Source organism: Myotis yumanensis, unplaced genomic scaffold (genome assembly GCF_028538775.1).
Source record: "Myotis yumanensis isolate MYYU_CA2020_CCGP unplaced genomic scaffold, mMyoYum1.0.hap1 SCAF_15, whole genome shotgun sequence".
In the NCBI taxonomy this organism is placed as follows: domain Eukaryota; kingdom Metazoa; phylum Chordata; class Mammalia; order Chiroptera; family Vespertilionidae; genus Myotis; species Myotis yumanensis.
Genome location: NW_027223766.1, coordinates 14584334 through 14607189, shown reverse-complemented (window position 1 = coordinate 14607189; position 22856 = coordinate 14584334). Strand labels below are relative to the sequence as shown.

At 44.5% G+C, this 22856-nt stretch overlaps 1 protein-coding gene across 8 annotated transcripts in view; it reads right to left on the bottom strand.

Annotated features, from left to right (window-relative positions):
* STAU2 (staufen double-stranded RNA binding protein 2) overlaps positions 1–21612 on the bottom strand; it is a 230261-nt gene extending 208649 nt beyond the window's left edge. For 3 of the 8 annotated variants that reach the window (XM_070392696.1, XM_070392698.1, XM_070392699.1), the window contains exon 1: positions 10325–10379. Coding sequence is in view for 2 of the 8 variants with exons in the window: in XM_070392695.1 (XP_070248796.1) it covers positions 13110–13127 (18 nt within the window). In the remaining 6 variants the exon portion in view is untranslated. Of the gene's footprint in view, positions 1–10324; positions 10380–11203; positions 11257–13109; positions 13176–21031; positions 21134–21591 lie in introns of those variants that run through there. The other 5 variants (XM_070392697.1, XM_070392695.1, XM_070392694.1 and 2 more) reach the window with 5 other exon arrangements.
* Between the last annotated feature and the right edge of the window lie 1244 nt (positions 21613–22856).

Below are 22856 nucleotides of genomic sequence, written 5' to 3'. Positions count from 1 at the left end.
GGATTGCTGGAGAAAGGAAATGACTGACATCTATAAAACAAGTCATCTGGTTCATCTATTTACTGAGAATCTCTATTGAAGTGGGTATCTTTAGGGGAAATATTTGAATAGAATACAAATATCCTCTTCTGTAGCCACTGTTAAAGGCCCATCCATGCACCTTCTCCCACAGACCTCCTTTTTACCAATCCTCCAGTCCTGATCACATAGCCAAACCATCCATCCTACAAATATGTGTAGATCCATATTTGTCAACTTCTAGCTCCATCTAGATAGACAACCATATGTACAGTTGTGCCTCATTATTCGTGGGGGATTGGTTCCAGGATGCCCCTCAAATACCAAAATCCATGGATGCTCAAGTCCTTATATGAAATAGCACAGTATTTGCATATAACCTACACACATTCTCTTGTATGCTTTAAATCATCTCTAGATACTTGTAACACCTAATACAAGGTAAATGCTATGTAAATAGACGTTGTACTGTATTGTTTAGGGAATAATGGCAAGAAAAAAGTCTACCTATTCAGCACAGATGCAACCATCATAGGCCCAATTACACAGTGCACGTCAATAACAATGTAACTTTTTTTCCCCCAAATATTTTGGAGCCCAGTTGGTTGAATCCGTAGGTGTGAAACCTGCAGATATGGAGGGCCGACTGTACTGTTCAGTGAAAGGTTCTGCCTTCTCCAATGTCTTTCGGGGCCTTCCTGTAGTGCTCATCCACCTCCCGTTGGTAGCAAGCCTGAGCTTTTTCTTCCTCCACCAACTGATCATAGGGCAGTGATGGTGAACCTTTTGAGCTCGGCACGTCAGCATTTTGAAAAACCCTAACTTAACTCTGGTGCCGTGTCACACATAGAAATTTTTTGAAATTTGCAACCATAGTAAAACAAAGACATATTTTTGATATTTATTTTATATACTTAAATGCCATTTAACAAAGAAAAATCAACCAAAAAAATGAGTTTGCGTGTCATAGGTTCGCCATCACTGTCCTAGGGCATTTGCCATGAGGCCTTAGGTACTGACCGAGGAAGAGGTGGCAATGTGGCAGGAAGAGGTGACATAGTCTGAGCGGGTTCACTCTCACTTGATGACAGAATGCTACAGTACATACCTAGCTTTATGGTTTGATGGACCAGATGACACCTCGTTCATGATGGGCAGCTCAGGGTGCATTCACTTGGTGTCTCCATGGTCAGGTGTTCAGTCTCTACCAGGGCCCAGGAGCAAGCCAGACAGTGAGCGGAGTAAGTCCACGGTCACCATGCCTGGCCACCACTGTGACCCAGAGTATCACTCCACACCCTGGGTAGTTTTAGGGTGACAGGGTACCCTCCCTCCTATACCACAGGACAGCACAACACAGCCCAGAGACTTGCAGGGACGCCTCTAACTCTCGGCTTATTACATATCAGTCCACAAGGCCTCGAAAGGCCCCTTTTGGGGTACATGCTCACCAACTGGGAGAAATTTGACCAAGTCCCTCAAAAAAGAGACTAATCTTTTGCAACGTGGCCTGGCCCCAGTATAAATTGGGCAATGAAGATGTTTGGCCAGTTAATGGCACCATGAATTTTAATACCATCTTATAACTAGACCTATTTTGCAAGTCCCAAGGAAATAGATGGAGGTTCCATATATCCAAGGCTTTATGGCCCTCAGAGATGACCCTAAGCTATGTACTACCTGTAAACTAGAAAAAATGTACCTTATTTTGATATTTTTGTCCCAACTGTTTTTTTCCTTTTTCATCTTCACCTACCTTTTTTTGAACTAATTTTTTAGTATTCAACTTTATGTCCCTTATGGGCTTATAATTTATTTTTCTTTATTTTGTTTTAGAGCAATGGCTCTAAAATATACACAGCCTACCTTCAAATCAATATTATACCACTGCATATATGGCGTAAGCCCTAACAATGCTATACTTCCCTTTTTCCATCCCCATTCTTCATGCTACTGACATCAGTCTATTTATGTATGTTATAAGCCTCCAATTATTTTTTTATTAAATTTTTATTGTTCAGATTACATTTCTTCCTCTCCCCCCCCATAACTCCCCTCCTTCCCGTTCCCGCCCCACCCTCCGCCCTCACTCCCCACCCACTGTCCTCATCCATAGGTGCACGATTTTTGTCCAGTCTCTTCCCGAATCTCCCATTCCCCTTCCCCCCCCCAAGAAAAGTCAGTCCATTCCCTTTCTATGTCCCTGCTTCATTATAATCACCAGTTCATTCTGTACATCAGATTATTTATTCACTTGATTCTTAGATTCACTTGTTGATAGATGCATGTTTGTTGTTCACAATTTGTATCTTCACCTTTTTCTTCTTCCTCTTCTTAAAGGATACCTTTCAGTATTTCGTATAATACTGGCTTAGTGGTGATGAACTCCTTTAGCTTTTCCTTGTCTGTGAAGCTCTTTATCTGACCTTCAGTTCTGAATGATAGCTTTGCTGGATAAAGTAATCTTGGTTGTAGGTTCTTGGTATTCAGCACTTTGAATATTTCTTGCCATTCCCTTCTGGCCTGCAAAGTTTCTGTTGAGAAATCAGCTGACAGTCGTATGGGTATTCCCTTGTAGGTAATTGAGTCTCTTTCTCTTGCTGCTTTTAAGATTCTCTCTTTGTCTTTTGCTCTTGGCATTTTAATGATGATGTGTCTTGGTGTGGTCCTCTTTGGATTCCTTTTGTTTGGGGTTCTCTGCGCTTCTTGGACCTGTAAGTCCATTTCTTTCACCAGGTGGGGGAAGTTTTCTGCCATTATTTCTTGAAATAGGTTTTCAATATCTTGCTGTCTTTCATCTTCTGGCACCCCTATTATTCTGATGTTGGTACGCTTGAAACTGTCCCAGATGCTCCTTACACTATCTTCACACTTTCAGATTCTTTTTTCATTTTGCTTTTCCAGTTGGGTGTTTTTTGTCAAATCTTTGGTTTGATTCTTGTGCTCCTCTGGTCTGCTATTGGGTATAATATTCTTTATTTCAGTCCGTGTATGCTTACTTTCTAATTTCTTTATCGTAGCATCGAGGGTCTCATTAGTTTTCGTGAGGCTCTGCACAAGTTTATAGCAAGCCCTCAAAATTGCAATTCTTAGCTACATATCCTCCATTTCTGTCATGTTTTTTTGTCTCCGCATCTTTTATGCTTTCTTGGTGCACCCCCTTGTGGTCTTTGTGCGAAGCCTTGTTCTAGCCAAGCCTTAATTGTTGTAGTTAACACTAGAGGGATTTGACCATCAGGCCGACTGGCTGTTGGAATCAGCTGTGTGAAAAACTTCAGTCCTCTGGGGAGGCGCTAGTCCAGCCTTTGCCTGAGGCGATCGGCAAATGGCTCTGCGCAGGGCCTGGGCGGGGCGGGCTCAACAGGGCGGGGGGAGGGAGCAGCTATGGTTGCTCTCAGTCCGTCTCCAGGGGCTCTGCCTCTCTGTCCCCACAACCGCTGCAAACCTCGGAGGGACCGTAGCCAGACAGTCCCGCTTCTCCCGTTTGAGTCTGGGTCCCTAGAGACTCGCCCGGATCTGTAGCCCAGAGTCTGAGACTCCCTCCTGATTGAAAACGACAACCGCGCCCTCAGCCACCAGCCCGCTTTGCGCGCGTACCGCCGCACCACCGTACCTTTAAATTTTCCACACTGCGCCTCCTCTAAGCCTCGTAATGCTGTTGTTTTTCCTTCTAGTTGAAGAGTCTCTCCTCAGCCAGCCTTCCTGTGGTTCTGGGTGATGTCCGTTCCGTCTTTTAGTTGTATTTTTGAAGTGGTTGTTCGAGGCAGCAAACTCCGGTGTTTACCTATGCCGCCATCTTGGTTTCTCGGCAAACTTCAGCCTCCAATTAACTGTTATCTTTATTTTGAATCATCAATTATCTTTTGAAAGGTTAAAAACTAAGAAAATGTCTTTTATATTTACCACATATTATACAATTTCCTGCACTCTTCGTTGCTTTTCAAAGATCCAAATCTCCATCTGTTATTATTTTTCTTTGCCTAGAGAACTTATTTAAGACCTTGTGCAGTGCAAGTCTGATGAAAGTGAATTCCCTCAGATTGTGCTTCTCTCAAAAGTCACTGCCTTTGCCTATCATATATCTGATAAGGGATTAATACACAGAATATATAAAGAACATTTATGTCTCAACAACAAAAATATACCAATCAGCCCAGCTGATGTTGCTCAATGGTTGAGCATCAACCTATGAACCAGGAGGTCACGGTTTAAATCACAGTCAGGGCACATGCCTGCCTGGGTTGTGGGCTCAATCCCCAGTAGGGAACGTGCAGGAGGCAGCCGATCAATGATTCTCTCTCATCATTGATGTTTCTTTTTTTTCTTTTTTTTAAAATATATTTTACTGATTTTTTTACAGAGAGGAAGGGAGAGGGATAAAGAGTAGAAACATCGATGAGAGAGAGACATCGATCAGCCACTTCCTGCACACCCCCCACCGGGGATGTGCCCACAACCAAGGTACATGCCCTTGACTGGAATCTAACCTGGGACCCTTTACTCCGCAGTCCGGCGCTCTATCCACTGAGCCAAACCGGTCAGGGCTCATCATTGATGTTTCTATCTCTCTCTCCCTCTTCCTTCCTCTCTGAAATCAATAAAAAGATATTTTAAAAAAAGAAAAATATACCAATCACAAAATGTGTAATGAACTTGAATAGAGAATTCTTCAAAGATGACATACAAGTGACCAACATATGAAAGTATACTCACCATCACTAATCATCAGAGAAATGCAAATCAAAATTACGAGATGCCACTTCGCACCCATTAAAATGACCATTAGCAAAAAAACAGAAAATAAGTATTGGTGAGAGTGTGGGAAGTTGGTTCATTATTAGTGGGAATGTGAAATAGTGCAGTCCTTATGAAAAACAGTAATTAAACATAGAATTGCCATAAGATTCAGCAATTTAACTTCTGGGTATATACCCAGAATAACTAAGAGCAGAAATTTGAATAGATATTTGCACACCCATGTTCACAACAGCCAAAAGGTGGAAGCAACCCAAGTGTCCTCCCATGGATGAATGGCTAAATAAAATGGGTATGTACATAAAATAGAACATGATTCAGCATTAAAAAATAAATTCTAACACAAGCTACACCATGGATGAACCTTGAGGACATTACACAAAGTAAAATAAGCCAGTCTCGCCAAAACCGGTTGGCTCAGTGGATGGAGCGTCGGCCTGCGGACTGAAGGGTCCCGGGTTCGATTCCGGTCAAGGGCATGTACCTGGGTTGCGGGCACATCCCCAGTGGGAGATGTGCAGGAGGCAGCTGATCGATGCTTCTCTCTCATCGATGTTTCTAACTCTCTATCTCTCTCCCTTCCTCTCTGTAAAAAATCAATAAAAAAAAAGAAATATATATATATATATATAATATATATATATAATATATATATATATATATAAAATAAGCCAGTCTCAAAAGCACAAATACTATATGATTCCACTTAGAAAAAAAATTTTTTTTCTCATGGTGTCTTTGTTTGGCTTTGGTATCAGAGAAATGCTGGTCTCAGAATAAGTTAGTATTCTCTCCTCTACTATTTTTCTGAAGAGTTTAAGAAGGATTGGTGTTAATTCTTCTTTAAATGTTTGGTAGAATTCACCAGTGAAGCCATCTGGTCTTGGACTTTTTTTTTTTGGTTTAGGAGGGATTTTTTTTCTATTATTGATTCAATCTGTTCATATTTTCTATTTTTTTCTTGAGTCAGTTTCAATAATCGGTATTTCTAGGAATTTTCCCATTTCATGTAGGTTATACAATTTTTTCCCTATATTTATTCATACTATTCTCTTAGAAACATTTTTATTTTAAGGTCAATAGTAATATCCTCACTTTCATTTCTGATTTTAGTTATATGCATTTTTGTTGTTTTTTTTCCTTTGCCAGTCTAACTAAAACTTTGTCAATTTTGTTGATCTTTTCAAAGAAACCTGTGGTTTTGCTGATTCTCCATATTGTTTCCTATTCTGTATTTTGTTTATCTCCACTTAATCTTTATTATTTCCTTTCTTTGTTAGTGTTAGATCTAATATGCTCCTCTTTTCTAGTTTCCTTAAGGTGAAAAGTTAGGTTATATGTTTTAGAGCTTTCTTCTTCTTTTATGTCAGCAATTTTCAACCCATGTGCCATGGCTCACTGGTGTGCCACAAGAATTTGTAAAACATGCAATATCTGACTACTTAGTCAGGGGCACTGACCTCTTTTCCCTTAGATTAACAAATTAAAAAAATGCCAACAGCCAACACAATAGCCATCTGGTGTGAATTCCCTGTCTTAAACCATAAATATATAGGTCAGATAATAGACTTGCATCTTATTGGTCACGTTGCATAAGATTGCATCTGATTGGTTAATTTTTGGTACCAGAAATCCTTATGTACAAGTGTAGGCACCTGATTTTTTTTAAAGTCACTTTGTTTTTGTTGTTGTTATTGTTTCGTTTGGTCATTTTATAATTGTAATCAATGAGTGTGCTTGTGAATTTAGTTTGGTATACTTCCAGAACTGTTGGTATCTTTCTTAATATATTTTTATTGATTTCCAGAGAGGGAGAGATAGAAACATCAATGATGAAAGAAAATCACTGATTGACTGCCTCTTGCACAACCCCCACTAGGGATCGAGCTGTAACCCAGGCATGTGCCCTGACCGGAAATCAAACCATGACCTCCTGGTTCATAGGTTTGACACTCAACCTCTGAGCAACACCAGCCAGGCTTAAAAATTCACTTTGGAATAAAAAGTGTAAGTAGTTACTATTATTTTTTATTTTTGTAAATCAATCAAAATTATACCCTTTTTTGGTCAGATCAACAAAAAATATATTTTTTTGGTGTGCCGCAGAATTTTAGGAATTAGTTTATGTGTGCCATGGGATGAAAAAGGTTGAAATCGCTGCTTTATGTGTTTACTGCTATAAATTTCCCGCTGCTTTCACTGCATCTCACAAGTTATGGTATATAGTGTCTTCATTTTCATTCGTCTCTAATTATTCTCTAATTTCACCTGTGATTTCTTCTTTGATCTGTTGGTTATTTAAGAGTGGTTGCCCTAGCCAGTTGCTCAGTGGTTAGAGCGTCAGCCTGCAGACTGAAGGTTTGATTCCAGTCAAGGGCACGTACCTTGGTTGCAGGCTCGCTCCGTCCTCAGAGCTGGTTGGGGCATGTGCAGGAGGCCAACCAAGCAATGTGTCTCTCTCTCTCTCCTGCTCCCTTCGACTCCCTCTAAAAATCAATGGAAAAATATCCTCAGTGAGAATTAACAACAACAACAAAATGTATTGAAACTTGTTAGTGGCTCAACAAATGGTCTATTCGTGGAGAGTCTTATGTTCACCTGCGAATGTGTATTCTGCTTTGCTAGGTGTTTTGTACAAATTTACTAGGTCTAATTGGTTTATAATTTGTTCAAGTCCTCTGTTTCCTTGCTGATCTTCTGCCTAGATGTTCTGTCCCTCATTACAGCTGAGACAAGCATTTTAGTGTTTGATTGGATGACAAAAAGCGTGAGTTTTACATTGTTGGGTTCTGACGTGGGTTGTAGCCTCTAAAGAGTGCCGGGCTTTGTCCTTGTGCACAATTGAGTTACTTGGGATTACTTGGAGCCTCCGGAGGACTCTCCCCAATACCCCATGTATCACAAGGTATTTACACTCTGGACAGTGGAGACACAAACTATCCCCAGCATTCCGTGAGCTCTGGAAATTGTTTCCTTACTGTTTTCCAGTAGTTTTTCCCTGGCTTTGCGTAGGTCCTGTCACCATCTACGGATCAAAACTCAGCCAAAGACGGAAGGGGAGCCCTCTGCAGACCTCCAGAATGCACGCACGCTGGCCTGCACGCCTCTACTGCAACATACACTCCGTCCGCCTGCCCCACCCAGCTCCCTGCTCTCTGGTCCTCTGCCCTGCAATTCTTGGTCTTCCCGAACTCTTCCCTGTGTTTTAGCTCCTCAAGCCTGGGCTCTGCTCCGGTCCCTCCTCCCTGCACTGCAGCCTATGAACAGCCTCATGGCCCTCCATGAACTGCAACAGAAGGGCTGCTCCCATTTGCTTCCATTCTCAGGGATCACAGGCTGCTGCCACCTGTCATTCAGTGTCTAAAAGCCACTGTTTACATATTTACTTGTTGATAAAGGAAGGGTATGTGTTATCGCTGCCTAACAAACCTCCCCTGACAGTTTCTGAGGTTCCGCAATCAAGGAGAAGCCTCACTGGGTGGTTCTGGCTCAGGATCTCTCGTGAGGTGGCAGTCAGAGGTCAGGGGGTCAGGGGTCAGTGGGCCAGTGGGCCAGGGCTGGGAGCCTGAAAGGGCAGGAGATCTGCTTCACAGAAGGCTCCTCAGCGCCTTGTCAGCTGTTGGCAGGAGGCCTCAGTTCCTCGCCACATGGGCCTCTCCACTGGGCTCTTCCCAACATGGCAGCTAACACTCTCGGAGAAGCTATTTTTCAGTCCCCTAAGTGCGGGCTGCACCCTGTGGCTTCAACAGAGATGGGCGGACTGTAGATCCTACTCCACAACCAGACTTGGAGAGAAAAATGACTCAGAGTGAGTAGCAGCAGGTTGTAAGAGAAAACAATAGAGTTCCTGTGCCTGTGGCAGGAAAGGGGAGGAGAGCAGCAGCTGACTGGTCTCAGGAAAGGGTCAAGCTCCATTCCCCCGAACAGACCAACCAGAACGTCCACCTTTCCCCCCAGGCTCCAGAGACAGACAGCAATAGCAACAGCGACATGCACACAGTGACAACATACCAACACCAAGCACAGCAGCAACAGTCCCAAGACCAGCACTAAGCATTTGCCTTTGTCACCTCAGCACAATCCTGTGAGATGGGAATCACTAGCCCTACACTCCAGGCCTGTGTTTCCTGAGGCCCTGAAGGGCAGACATGCTTTACAGTGCATCTTGGTAAACTCCAGGCCTGTGCTTCCTGAGGCCCTGAAGGGCATACAGGCTTTACAGTGATCTTGGTGCCGCTTTATTCTCCCAGTGTAACCCCGGGCTCCCTCCACCCTGCAGGGGGCACTGAAATTCTGATCCGTCCTGCCTGCTCTCCCACTCCACTCGATCAGGCCTGAGCGCTTCCTCTTAGAGTCCATGTTCCCAGCACCTACTACCAAACCTCTTTAAAAGAAACCATTAATGCCCTAACCGGTTTGGTTCAGTGGATAGAGCATCAGCCTGCGGACTGAAGGGTCCCAGGTTCGATTCCGGTCAAGGGCATGTACCTTAGTTGCGGGCACATCCTCAGTGGGAGATGTGCAGGAGGCAGCTGATCGATGTTTCTAACTCTCTATTCCTCTCCCTTCCTCTCTATAAAAAAATCAATAAAATATATTTTTTTTAAAAAAGAAACCATTAAAAAAAAAACCACACATTTAGACCTCTTTTATTTATTTTAACTTTTAGCATTTTTTTTTAAAAATCAGACCTCTTTGAATCCCCTGCTAGGGCTTTCCTGATGCCACCGCTGCCTAATATAGACTCTCCGACCCTGCAGACAGCCGCCCTGTCAAGTGTGCCTCACCAACTAATCCCCAAAAATGTGCCCCACGTCAGCCACTCGATTTAACATATTATTTCACAGCACATGTGCTTTCTTCATTTATATTTGCTACAACTTCATGTTAAGATGGGTTTCCTCTCCCCCAGGGACTTACAATTAATCATCAGGGAGAAAGGCCAAAACTCTACCAAACTCCTACAGAGGTTTTCATTAGTTAATTATTGAATAATAAATTAAGAAATATATAAGGCAATGATTATAAATAGTAGCTCACAAAATTCTCAAGGGGGTATAATCAAAAGAATTTTATTTACAAAGAAAAAGAAAAACATAGCAGTGGACACAAATAAGCAATTCACAAAAGACAAATCCAAAAGAACCAATATATGCAAATCATAGGAATGCAAATTAAAGTAACACTTTTTGTCAGACAAATTGGCCAACATTGAAAATGTGTCAAGGATGTAAGGAAACAGGCATTCTAATAAACTTTTAATAAATGAGATTTTGTATTTTTAGTATTTTTGCATTAAGTATCTTTAAAATCTACATACCCCTCTGACTAGTATTTCTATTTCTAAAACTTAATTACAAGAAAATAATGGACCAAGGACTACAGATGTAAAATTACATGGCACTAATTATAATATACAATCTGTCCAACAATAAGGGTTTGACTAAATAAATTTTAGTACCTCCAAACTATGATTATGAACTCACTTCAGAATATTAGGTGCTGCATACACATATTTTTTAAAACAACATATATTCACACAAAAACATACCTGCGTAGAAAAATATCTAGAAGTATACACCCCAAAATATTAGCAGTGATAATCTCTGTAAAAGAATAGTGGAATTATTTGTGATTTTTTTTTTCTCTTTGCTTATTTGTACCACTTAACTTTTCTACATGAGTTGCACATGGATCACAACACACACTCCAGACAAAAGTCAAATTGAGGAGCACAAATTTAAAGGAAAAGTGTCATTATTCTAAAAGAACATGATCATTCCCAAATGCCTAATAAGAATAATGTCAGGCAGGGTTAATTTAAAAAAAAAAAAAAAATCAAATAACTTAGTATTCAATAGCCTAGGTTTTAATTAGTACCAGAAACACACCCAGGAGGATTTGTTAGTACTCTTCAGGCATTTTAAGACAACAAAAGGACCTCCCAAATAAAAATTGAGTCCTAATCCTAAAGACAGTGCTGAGATCACATAATAAAAACCTCCACTGCTCCGAGTGGAAGGTCGGCCTCCATCGCCTTTTGTTACATTTATCTCGGGAATCCTCCTCTGCAGGGAGAGCGGTCACCGTGAAAACGAGCAAACATAAAATCACTCAGAGGTTGAAGAATCCAGTGTAAGAGAAAGCCTTCTCTATAGCTTCCACAATCCAAATGAGGGTAACTCTTCCCTTCAGACTCGCACATTTGGAGGACAACACTTAGTCGATAGCAAGAGAGGCTCCTGAAGTGAGTCCGCAATACACGTCTATGACAAGCAAAGCGCGCACGGCCGCAGGCAGTGGGGACGATCTCTAGCCGAAACCCGGGCCCCGCTGTGGCCATGCAGACGGTCGCTTAGGAACCACTCCACGTGCCTGACTCAACATGACCAGCAGCACGGACAGTTAGCAAATCCTGAGTGGGACTCACCTATGAACGCTACTTTTCAGTGATGTTGACTGGCACAAAAGGATCAATTCCATCTGTGTGCAGCAGAATATAAAACAAATTATTCTAATCGGACCCCTATCACTAATGGCAGGTGTCCACACGGTCGTCTAGAGGCAACTTCACACGGTCAGCACAGTTTGCCGGCCATGTCTCAGAAGCTCTGTGAACGCATGCAGTAGGGATTCACCGCCTAAGCACAGTGCAGCTCTGAAATGCCTTTGACCGCTATCAGTGATGGCTTGGATGAAAGCAGTATTTATTGCACGAGAAAATTTTCCAATGCCAGGAGAAAATCAAAGAACAGCTTTGCAGAAGGGAGAGATTTTACATTAATGGCATTTGTGTAAAGCAAGCGTCATCTAGCCCCAGAACAGACAACACCGTTATGTGGTTGCTGTTAAAAAGAATGCAGATACCCTCGCTTTCATCACAACCCTTGCACCGTTCATCCACTCACTCAGCAAATAGATGAACACTATCCCCAACAAGAACTACTAGGACCTGAGATACAAGGGTAAGCAAGCAACGTCACTAGCTCCAGGGAGCATTTGGCTACAGGATATCTAATAGACATTAAACAACTAATGACATATTTAAATGTCAAGGAAATGTCAGGATGTCATTCAATAGAAGGGCAGGCAGGGTGCGGGGAGAGCAAATACTAGGCCGATGGGAGAGGCCGCGCGCAGGGGAACAGCGAGGTCAGGCAGAGGTGCTCTCGCGGAGTCCCTGCGGTGGGAATGACCCTGCCCCGTGAAGGAACTGAAACAGCCTGGGAGAACTGAAACAGTGAGACTGTTTCTTGGGCACGTGCTAAATCTGAGATGTATAAAAACATCCAAGTTAAGAGATCAGGCTGGTCACTGCTATGTGACTCTGGAGCTGAGAACAGGTCGAGACGGCTTGTGGTGCACAGGAACTGGGTATGTCCTGGGCAAGGTAAGCAGGTAGGGTGGAGGGAGGGGAGGGGAGGGAGACTTGCATTACTTCCTCAAATTACACCCAAAAAATTACTTTTGCAATCGAATTTTGCCATCTAGCCCAGCTGGTTTGGCTGAGTGGTTGAGCATCAACCTATGAACCACAAGATCATGGTTCAATTCCCAATTAGGGCATATGCCCAGGTTGTGGGCTTGATTCCCATTGTGGGACATGCAGGAGGCCGCCGATCAATGATTCTCATCATTGATGTTTCTATCTCTCTCCCTCTCCCTTCCTCTCTGAAATCAATAAAAATATTTTTAAAAGAAAAAAAATTTTTTTGCCATCTAAACTTCTCTCTTGATTTGCAAACGTGAAATAAAATAAAGTGCTTTCTAATACTACAGTTACGATACAATGCCCGATTTGTTCAGAAAGGATAAGATTAAGGGTATAAAGTTCTTGGAGAAATGCCAAGACCCAAGAAAACTATTTCTTTCAGCGAACCTAAGGCACGCGAAGCTGTCATTTATTTAGCAGAGCACTTCCTTCTCGCCTTTTCCAGTGCCCTGGAAAGGAACCTTTTTTAACACACCGATACGACCACTTCACAAGATTTGTCACTAGAAGTGCTTGCAGTCCGCAGAACTGCCACGGACTGAAGACGGATCACAATGGTCAGCATTCTGAACACACCAACACGTCCTGGAGGGACGCGACATCAAAAGGAACCAGCAAACCTGCCGAGCCTGCTCAGTGCTCCTGAAAGTTATCACCACTCAGGATTACCGCTGTAATCCTCAAACAGCCTGCCCTGCATGGCCGCCTGCGAAGAAGAGCTAGCGTGTAACTGCTCTGTGAAGCGGTGGTCAGGGTATGGTTACAGAAAAGCCAGGTAAAAACGTGCCACGAGGTATATGGCCCAAGCACCACATTCGTATGACAGGCCTCAACACAAACTCACCTGGTTGATTTGAAGCATGTTAAAGCAATATGGACCCAACTGCTGGATCCCTCACGGCTCCAAAATCTGGAAAATGGAAACGGAGAAATAAAGTTGAGCTTAGTTGGTGATTTCAAGGATTAGCACTTGTAACACACACCCCTGATCAAAATCAGATATAAAATGGAGAACTTTCTAGGACGATAAACATGTTTTCTATCTACAACGCCCAGTTCGGTAGCCTCTAGCCACACACGGCTCCTGAAGCCCTTGAAATGTGGCTAATGCAACCAAGAAAGCAAGTTTTTACTTCTCTTTAATATTAACTGAAATTTACATAAGCACATGTGGCTAGTGGCTACCATTCTGGACAGCGCAAATCTAAGCTGAATAAAGTGCGCCCCACCCCCCAACCCCTACCCTGGTTCTAGAGTTCTAAGACAATTCCAGGAAAAGTGAAACTTAAAATGATCTAAAAGTTTATATGTAATATATACTACCCCATCCCTAACATATACTCAGATTAATGTTTAATATCCTCTCCCCTTGCTCCAATAAGGTGTTGAGGCTTCCTTCCCATCCCCTAGAAGATAAATTAAGCCTAAAGATGCAACACACACGTATTCTCTCAGTTTGGCACAAGAAAGAGTACACAGTAAGGTTACCTACCTGGAGACTTCTGTTTATGGTTTTATTATCACCATTATAAAAACAGCATGCACATTAAAATTTCACATAAACGGACTGACAGAGGTCCAAGGGGAGGGGGAGAGGGGGGACTGGATGAAAGAAAGTGAAGAGATTAGGCAAAGAGCATATAAACATAACCCATGGACACAGACAGCAGAGTGGCGAAGGCCGGGGGAGGAGGGGGCTGGGTGGAGGTAGACATGGGGGAAACGGGGACATCTGTAAGAGTGTCAACAATAAAAAAAATTTTTCTCATAAGATTTTCAAAAGGAAAATCACCAATCCTGACACATCCCAGTGTTACATTCAAATGTGTTTCCTTCTGGATCGGACCTCACCATGGTGGGATTTCTTTTCATGTGGCAAATTTCTTGTACACTTAACTTTAAAATATAGATACCAAAGAAGGGCAACAACACCAAACTTATAAACAAATAAATCATGGGATCTCTTAACGGTAAGTTTACATAAAAAATAAATTATGGCCCAGCCAACGTGGCTCAGTGGTTGAGCGTCAACCTATGAACCAGGAGGTCACGGTTTGATTCCCAGTCAGGGCACATGCCCGGGTTGCAGGCTCGATCCCCAGTGTGGGGCTTGCAGGAGGCAGCCGATCAATGATTCTCTCTCATAATTGATGTTTCTATCTCTCTCCCCCTTTATTCTCTGAAATCAATAAAAATATATTTTTAAAAAATAAATTATGTACACAGCCCCCAAAAAAAATTTACCTAAAAAGCAGTAAGTTTTTATATAATTTTTATATAATAAGTTTTATATAATAAGTTTTATATAATAAGTTTTTATATAATAAGAAGTTGTATAATTTATACTTGTGTATAAACTTTTATGCTGTAAAATTTTAATATTGAACTTTCCCTCAGAAGCAAAGGTTCTTGAGAAACATATACGCACAGATACATCATATTCACACACATATATACACACACGCCTATTATAAATGTGTGTGTACGTTTGCCTATCATTTTTTTGAAATGACAAACCGGGGTCAATTCTAAATGACTTTGGAGGTTTTCAATCTATTTCTTACAATAGTGACCTCAGAGTTTTATAGCTTACAAGAGAATCGTATGTTATAGCAACAGCCCAAGGCCTGAGCAGCCGTGCATTTGAGATTGAGTCTGAGCTCTTCAGGAGGTGACCTTGTGAGCCTTGGTAAACTACTAAGCACTTTGTGTATCTTTGGGTTCTTTTTCTTTCATATCTTTTTTTTTTTTTTTTAAGTCTTTACAAAATAAAGTCCTTGTAGCTGGCAGCCTCTAACAACTGGACAACAGCAGTTATAACGACGTATAGCTGCTCTGTGTCTCCCACCTGTCTGCTCAGAAGGGAGCCAGCTCACAGTGCGAGCTGCCCAGTGGAGAGGCCCACCTGGCAAAGGACTGAGGGAGGCCACCAGCCCTAAAGAAACTGAGGCCTTCCGCCCAGTACCCTTCTGGGAAGTGAATCCTGCCAAGAGCCACAGGAACCAGCTTGGAAGCAAATCTTTCAGCTGAGACTACAGCCCCGATGACAGCTACCTGTAGCTCATAAGAGACCTGGGCCACAGGCACTCAGATAAGCTGTACCCAGATTTCTGAGGTAATAAATGTTTTAAGCCCTTAATTTCTGGAGTAGTTTGTTATGCAACAATAAATAAGACAGTTTGGTTCAACTCTAAAATTCTATAACCCTATGGTGCTTCAGGTACTAACTAACATATGTAAGTAGGCCAAAAAAGAATTAATTCCCTGTGCAAAATTAAAAAGTGGCGAATTATAAAACTTAAACATGTATATTTTATTCAAAAGATAAAATCATTAAAATGTGTGGCATTACTCAAATGATATTAAAATATACTAGCGATAACTAAAAATACAGACCCATCTGATTTTCATTTTTTAATTGGGAACAATTCATTTGGAAGTTAAAATGTAAATGAACTACCAAAAGCATCTCAGTGATTTCATGTGCCTTACTTCCTAGAATGTAACATTATTTGGTAAGCACTCACCCAAGTTGAGAAATCCCATTTTGTTTTTATTTAATGTAAACCTCTACAGCTTACAAATGCTTATCTTTAGAGCCTATGTCATTCTTCAGTATTCAAATTTGGTACCACTGATGGCTGATTCCGAGCAGTAGGCACAGTAAGATACAGGGGTACCTTTTTTTTAAAGTTCTAATCTTCTGATATAAAAAGGTATTTTATAAAGAAAAAATGAAAGCATCACCCGAGCTGGCCGGGCTCCGTGGATAGAGCACTGGCCCTCGGACTGAAGGGTCCCGGGTTCAATTCCTGTCAAGGGCCCGTACGCAGGTTGCAGGCTCAATCCCTGGCCCTGGTTGGGGTATGTGCAGGGGGCAACCAATCAATGTCTCCATGTTTCTCTCTCTGTGTCTCTCCCCCTCCCTTCCACTCTAAAAATCAATGGAAAAATATCCTCAAATGAGAATTAAAAAAAAAAAAATAGCACAGCTGGGTGGCTCAGCATCCACCCTGGAACCAAGAGGTTGTTGGTTCCATTCTCAGTCAGGGTACAAGCCCAGGTTGCAGGGTTGCAGCTAGATCCCTGGTCGGGGGCGTGTGGGAGGCAGCCAATCAATGATGTTCCTCTCTCTCATTGATGTTTCTATCTCTCTATCCCTCTCCCTTCCGCTCTCTAAAAATCAATAAAAACATTAAAAAAAAAAAAAAGCACCTATTTGCTTAAAATGGACCTGGCAATTTTAAATATTCTGCAATCCTTTTCTCCACAATAACAATATCAAAATCTGTATACATTAAAACATGAAACTAATATCCATCACAGCACCTGAGAGGTAACTGGGTCACATTTGGAACCTATTCTTTTTCACAAATTCCGTTAAATTTACATCAATATAAAATTTGTGCTTCACAACTATACTGTGGACAATCCAAAATGCCCACCATGACACATCTTTAACAGTTCACTTCTTCTTGAAAGACATGCCTAGTCCAGTGTCCTATATTTAAAACAATTTGATAGCCGGAACCGGTTTGGCTCAGTGGATAGAGCGTCGGCCTGCGGACTGAAAGGTCCCAGGTTCGATTCCGGTCAAGGGCATGTACCTGGGTTGCGGGCACATCCCCAGTGGTAGATGTGCAGGAGGCAGCTGATCGATGTTTCTCTCCCATCAATGTTTCTGACTATCTATCTCTCTCCCTTCCTCTCTGTGAAAAATCAATAAAATATATTAAAAAAAAAAAATTTGATAAAATATCAAGGCAGTGCATTCCAATTTACAGGTTAAGAAACCTAGCCCCATGCCTCAAAAATGCCCTACAGGGGTCCCCAGTCAGGCACCTTAGAACAGGCAGTTTCAGATTCCGGCTACTGAATGGAAGCAGGCGGGCTCCATGGAGAGAGCGCCCTGCTCAGTGCGGGAGGACTTGCTGCCATGAGGACTCTGAAATGCACTGCTGGTAAAACCCACTGCTTTTGATTTGAATTACACTTGGCTCATCTGGTAAACTGAAAGGCGGGCTTAAACCTATAAAATCCTCAACAATTAAATACTGCTTTATAAAACAGCAATATTAATCTCCCTATACATTTTTATATCATCACCCATTCCAGTCCTCCCTTAAATGCCTTTTTTGGACAACTTGGAAAGCAAAAGCATGTCCCATCTCCACCCTTGACTCCATACTACTATAAACCTAACTATCAACTCCAAGCTCCTTACCCTAAAAAAGGCCTGGGGTCCTTCAAAAGTGTTTTAAAAATCTTTTTCACTTTCATTTCTCTTTAAAAGTAGGCATCCCCAAAAAACTGCTTTTATGTTTTTAAAAAGTGACAAGTCAGTATGAATTTTAATATGTCCTAAGAGCCTATGAAAGATTCTATGTATATAGATGTCTCACTTCATGAACTTTTCCCATAAAAATAAATAAATAAAAATACCACCAGCCAAGAGGAAAAGGAAACTAACACTTATAAGACTCCAATTTTAAATGCTGGGTGCCATATTTTGCCATTTTTTTAAATATATTTTTATTGATTTCAGAGAGAAAGGGAGAGGGAGGAAGAGATAGAAACATTAATGATGAGAAACAATGATAGCAACATCAATTGATCGGCTGCCTCCTGCAGGCCCCCTGCAGGGGATGTGTGGGCTCAAGCCTGGAACCCCAGCGTGTGCTCTGATCAGGTTCCCATGACCACCTGGTTCATAACTCCACACTCGACCACTGAGCACACCGGCTGGGCTATTTTGCCATCTTTACATTAACTCAATCTTCATCACCTTGGATGTAGGTATTATCCCCATCTTTCCAGAAGTTAGGTTTCTTTCCCATAGTGCACTGCTAGGATTAAAACCCAATATGGTCTGGTTCAAAGTCCTCTTCTCTTCATCATACATTTAATTATAAACAAAGACTAAACCTAACGTTTTTCCTGTCACAAAGGGCATGAGCTCTAGGACAACATAATGTCAAGTCTCCTCTATAGAATTTTGGTGACTCATTCAAAATCAAATAATTATACATATATAAATTATAATTATTATGGATTCAAGACACTCATCTACTATTTTCTTTAGTACTAAGAGGCAAAAATATACCTATATAATTTGATTGGACTGTGCATCTCTCTATTCAGTCTAATATCAACAAGTCCAATTTTATAATATCTAGATTTTCCCCTCTCTTTCTGACCTGTGCACATAAATAATCAGATACCCAGCACAAAAGGAGACAGAGTAATAAGAGTAAAGAGATTAGCTACAAAACAAAACAAATTGGCCAATTATTACATCTTCCAGAACCTGATCCTAAAACCAGAAAACCACTCAACCTCATTTTGTGTCACTTATATACTAAAAAGTTTGATGACCACCCTAGCCAGTTTGGCTCAGTGGATAGAACATCAGCCTGAGGACTGAAGGGTCCCGGGTTCAATTCCAGTCAAGGGCACATGTCTGGGCTGCAGGCTTGATCCCCAGTTGGGGGCGTGCAGGAGGCAGCCAATCAATGATTCTCTCTCATCATTGATGTTTCTATCTCTCCCTCTCTCTTCCTCTCTGAAATCAATAAAGATATATTTTAAAATAAAAATAAAAGTTTGATGACCATTTTAGGTATTTTTGAAATCCTTACCTTTGCTGAAAACCAGACCAAGCCACTCTTTCCTAGAATTCCATTCCCAGTAAGCTAAGTAAGCTAAAATATGCAAGTTTATGGTTTTCCATGCTGTGTATTTAGGAATAAAGAGCCGTGATGTATGACATTTATTACCCTCATGGTCCAGGAAAAAGATATTGTGTGTGTGTGCCATAGTGAGATCAAGTGATAAACTATAAAACAGTAACAAGTGCATCTGAGTAAAGGTTACATAAGTGTTCTTTGTACTATGCTTGCTACTTTTCTGCAAGCTTGAAATTATTTCCAAATAAAAAGCTAAAACTTAAAAATTACATGGCATTCTATCTGAAGTTAACCATGCATATTTAGATTACACAGCAACATTTTTACAAATACAAAGCAAGAGTTCTTAAGGAAAAATAATTTTTTTTGAGGAAATATGCACCATATCCTACCAACTAATGTTCTTTCAGGAATAAATGTCAAACGACACTGCCATGTAATGAAACGTGGCAACGGGGACTTGAGTTGAAACCCTAGCAGGGAAAGAAAAAAACATACACACCCCATAGTTTGGCCTAAGTGCTTCAAAAATGTAATACAGGCCTGCTGCAAAATGCAGCAAATCGACAATTCCAGGGACATGTGATCTCTCTAGTTTGCAGAAAATACAGACAAACTGAAAAACTTGTGGGATGACGAAACAATCGAGATGCGGAATGTTTTGGTTTTGATGGTTTTATTAAATATGCCCTCCCCCCCTGCAGCTCAATTAAAGTATATTTGAACCATCTTAGAAGGAAGGACAGAGAAGACCTCTCCTCCAGGAGAAATGCTGCCATCTCTTCCCCCACGAGGTTACTATTACCCTGCCTGCCCGCCCATCGCAATTCTGATTTCAAGTGTTTACCAGGGTTTTTCTTAAAACGTAAGGATGCATCGGAAGAGAAGGCAAACATTTTGCTTGGCCAAAGTGCACAAAATCGCGAAAGCAAATCTTCAAAATCAAGGTTTTCAGCTCACAGTGAACTACCTTTCCAGGATCCTCTTTCCTTCCCGCAGGAACCACCCATTTTAAAATCCTTCCGTACATTCTCCTAATGGAATGGTCCCTCCCCGCTCAAGGAGTTCTTAACCTTTCGGGGGGTGGGGGGGGTGGGGGGGCGGGGGTCGAGGGCGTCGGGGGCTTTGCAAACAGGATTCATCACAAATGCAAACGCCCGCACAGATCTGCAGGGACGTGCAGAACCCCGAGGCCACGGCCCCCGCCCCCTCGCCAAGAATCGCGGCCCCGCGTCTCCCCGGTGCCTCTGCAGAACCCCCACCCCAGCCCGCTCTCCCGGAGGGGCCGGCGGCGCTGCCCACACACAGAGCAGAGCACTCGGCAACTGATCTTTGTCTCTTCGCCGACTCCCTTCGCCCGGCAAGGTCACTAGCTGCCAACCACCCCTTTCGGCCGAGCCGGCATCGCGGCGGCGGCTCGCAGGAGCCCCGGCAGAACTTGCCCGTCACAGGACCTATTTGTCCCCTCGGCCCCACCTCCCTGCCCGTGACGGCGCGTTACGTCTGCACCACTTGCCCATTTTACAGAAGGAGCTCCCCACCCCCGGAGCCCCCGCCCCGCCCTCCCCCGGCGCCCCCCGGGCCCGCTCCCCGCAGACCCTCCCTCCCCTCCCCTCCCCCTCCCTCCCCCTCCTCCTCTCCTCTCCCCTCCCTCTCCACCGCCGCACCCGCCGCCCCTCTTCCCGCCCCTCCCGCCGCTCCCACCACCCCACCTTCCAGCGCCCTCCGGGTAGCTCCAGCCCCCCACGACCCCCACCCCCGCGCCCCACTTGTGCGGGCCTCCCAGCCTCCTCCCGGCTCCTCCCCTCCCGACACCTGTGTCGTCCCACCTCCTCCACGCACCCCCCCCCATTCATTCGCCCCCTCCCCGGCGCCCCTGCCCCCACCGGCCTCCTCCCCTCCCCCTCCGGCCAGGAGCCAGCCCGAGGGGGAGGCGCGGGGCAGGGGAGGCCGCGGAGGGGCCAGGTCCCCGGGGCTCGCCGCGCGCCGCGGACCTGCAGGGCTCCCCGGCGCCCTCGGTGTCCGCCGCCCGCGGGGCGGAAGCCGCGGCCTCCGGGGCGCCCCCCGGCCGGGCATTTACCTTCTGGCCGGGGACACTGGGCGGACGGCTCCCACATTGGCACACGCTCCAAAGAACTGACCCCGCTCGGCCGCCGCCGCCGCCGGCTTCCACCCCTCGGGCTCCCCGCCCCCAGCCTCCGCCCGCCTCCCCGGCGCTCCCGCCGCGCCCTCCCGGGCCCGCGCCGCGCGCCCCCGCCCCGCGCGCGCCCGGCCGGCCCTCCCCGCCTCCCCTCCCCGCCCGCCGGCGCCCGGCGCGGCCATTGTTCGCGGCGCCGCTCCCGCCCCCTGGCGGCCGTCCGGGCCCCGCAGCGGCGGCCGCCCTGGGGGCTGCGGTGCCGGCGCCCGCCGGCTGGGCCCGGGCGCTAGGACCGTCCCCGGGGCCTGGGGAGGGAGGGCGGCGAGTGCAAGGGGAGCGCACGCCGTCCGCAGGCTCCCGGTCCCCGGCCCGCCCCGAGCACGCGCTGCAAAGGGTGGGCCTGGGGCAGCCGCCGGCACACCTGCGCGGGCAGCCGCCTCCCCGGCCCGGGGGACACTCGGCTCTTTCTAGACGGCGGTCGGCGCCCGGTTCCCCGCCCGTACCTTCCCCAGGCTCGCCGGCTGCCCCGCTCTGCTCCGCCGGGGACGCGCGACCATCCCGCGTCTGCTCCGGCCGCCGCTGTGCGCCGCTGTGGGATGCACGGTTAGCGGATCAGGCACCTTCCCCGTCTGGGGGGGCGGGGGGGGAGGGGGAGGGGGAGGGGACGAGGAGGGGGTAGTGCCACTGTCTCGTCCAGAAAACACCAATGATGAGTAATCACCTGTTCTCCAAGATCAGCAACGTGGCCACACATCCTCCTCGACCAAAAAAAAAAAAAAATCGTACTTGGTCACATGAAGAAGAAATCCTTGGAACCGAAAATGAGGACCATTTTACAACAGTGCCCTAGATCCTAGATTGTTGAAGCAAGAGTGCCAGAAAACTCAAACTACTTTCTGATTCGTCCTGGTTTTGATGTGGGTTTCTGGTGGCCAGATAACCCCAGTTCAGCCCCAAAAGATTCCACACTTCATTTAGTAAGCGGCACCGAAAATAATCTGACGATAAAGTCCAAAAATATAAATACCCCGTGTTTTCACCAACGTATCCATTGGCATTGTTATTCCCAGCATTCCTGCCCAACACCAGTTCCCCTGAGAAGTGTCTACCAGGCCTGTGATTTCAGCCGTCACTGAAAACCAATGGGCGTCTTATCTCCAACTGGGAGACAGTGTAGCCTGTGGTTAAAAGCAAAAGCACCAGACGAAGATAACCAGGCCTGCTCTCCATTTGCCTGTTACTTACCCAATGACTCAGTTATTTTTTTGTTCCACAGGAGGTTACGTATGATAATATGTGTTTAAATGTGATGCTATATAAAAAGCCCTTTATGCAGGGCCTGGCGTGTGGTAGGTCTCCTGTGCTGAGCTATGAGCTACCAATAGGTCTTCTCCTAGGACTTTCCCATGCTCCTCCCTCTGCACCTCTGCAATCCCTCACACTTACCATGTGGCATCCTCCCCATATCTGCACCAGTCCTTCATCAATGACCCTGGGCTGGGGATGGGGGGTGGGGCTGGGCCCCCTTGTTCCTCACAGGGGAGCCCTGCAGCCGAAATATCCCAGTCTTGATGTACTTTCTTCTTTTACTTCTCTAATTGTAGGACTTCCATTCAGCCACCTTTCAGGCGGTGCTGAATGATGGTTATTTTGTATTTTAGTTGTAATTTGGTTGTGGTTGCGGGAGGCGGGGAGTCCCACTGTCTACCTACGCTGCCATCTTGGTTCTCAAGAACATTGTTTTTAAGCTTGAATCAGCACCTTCAGT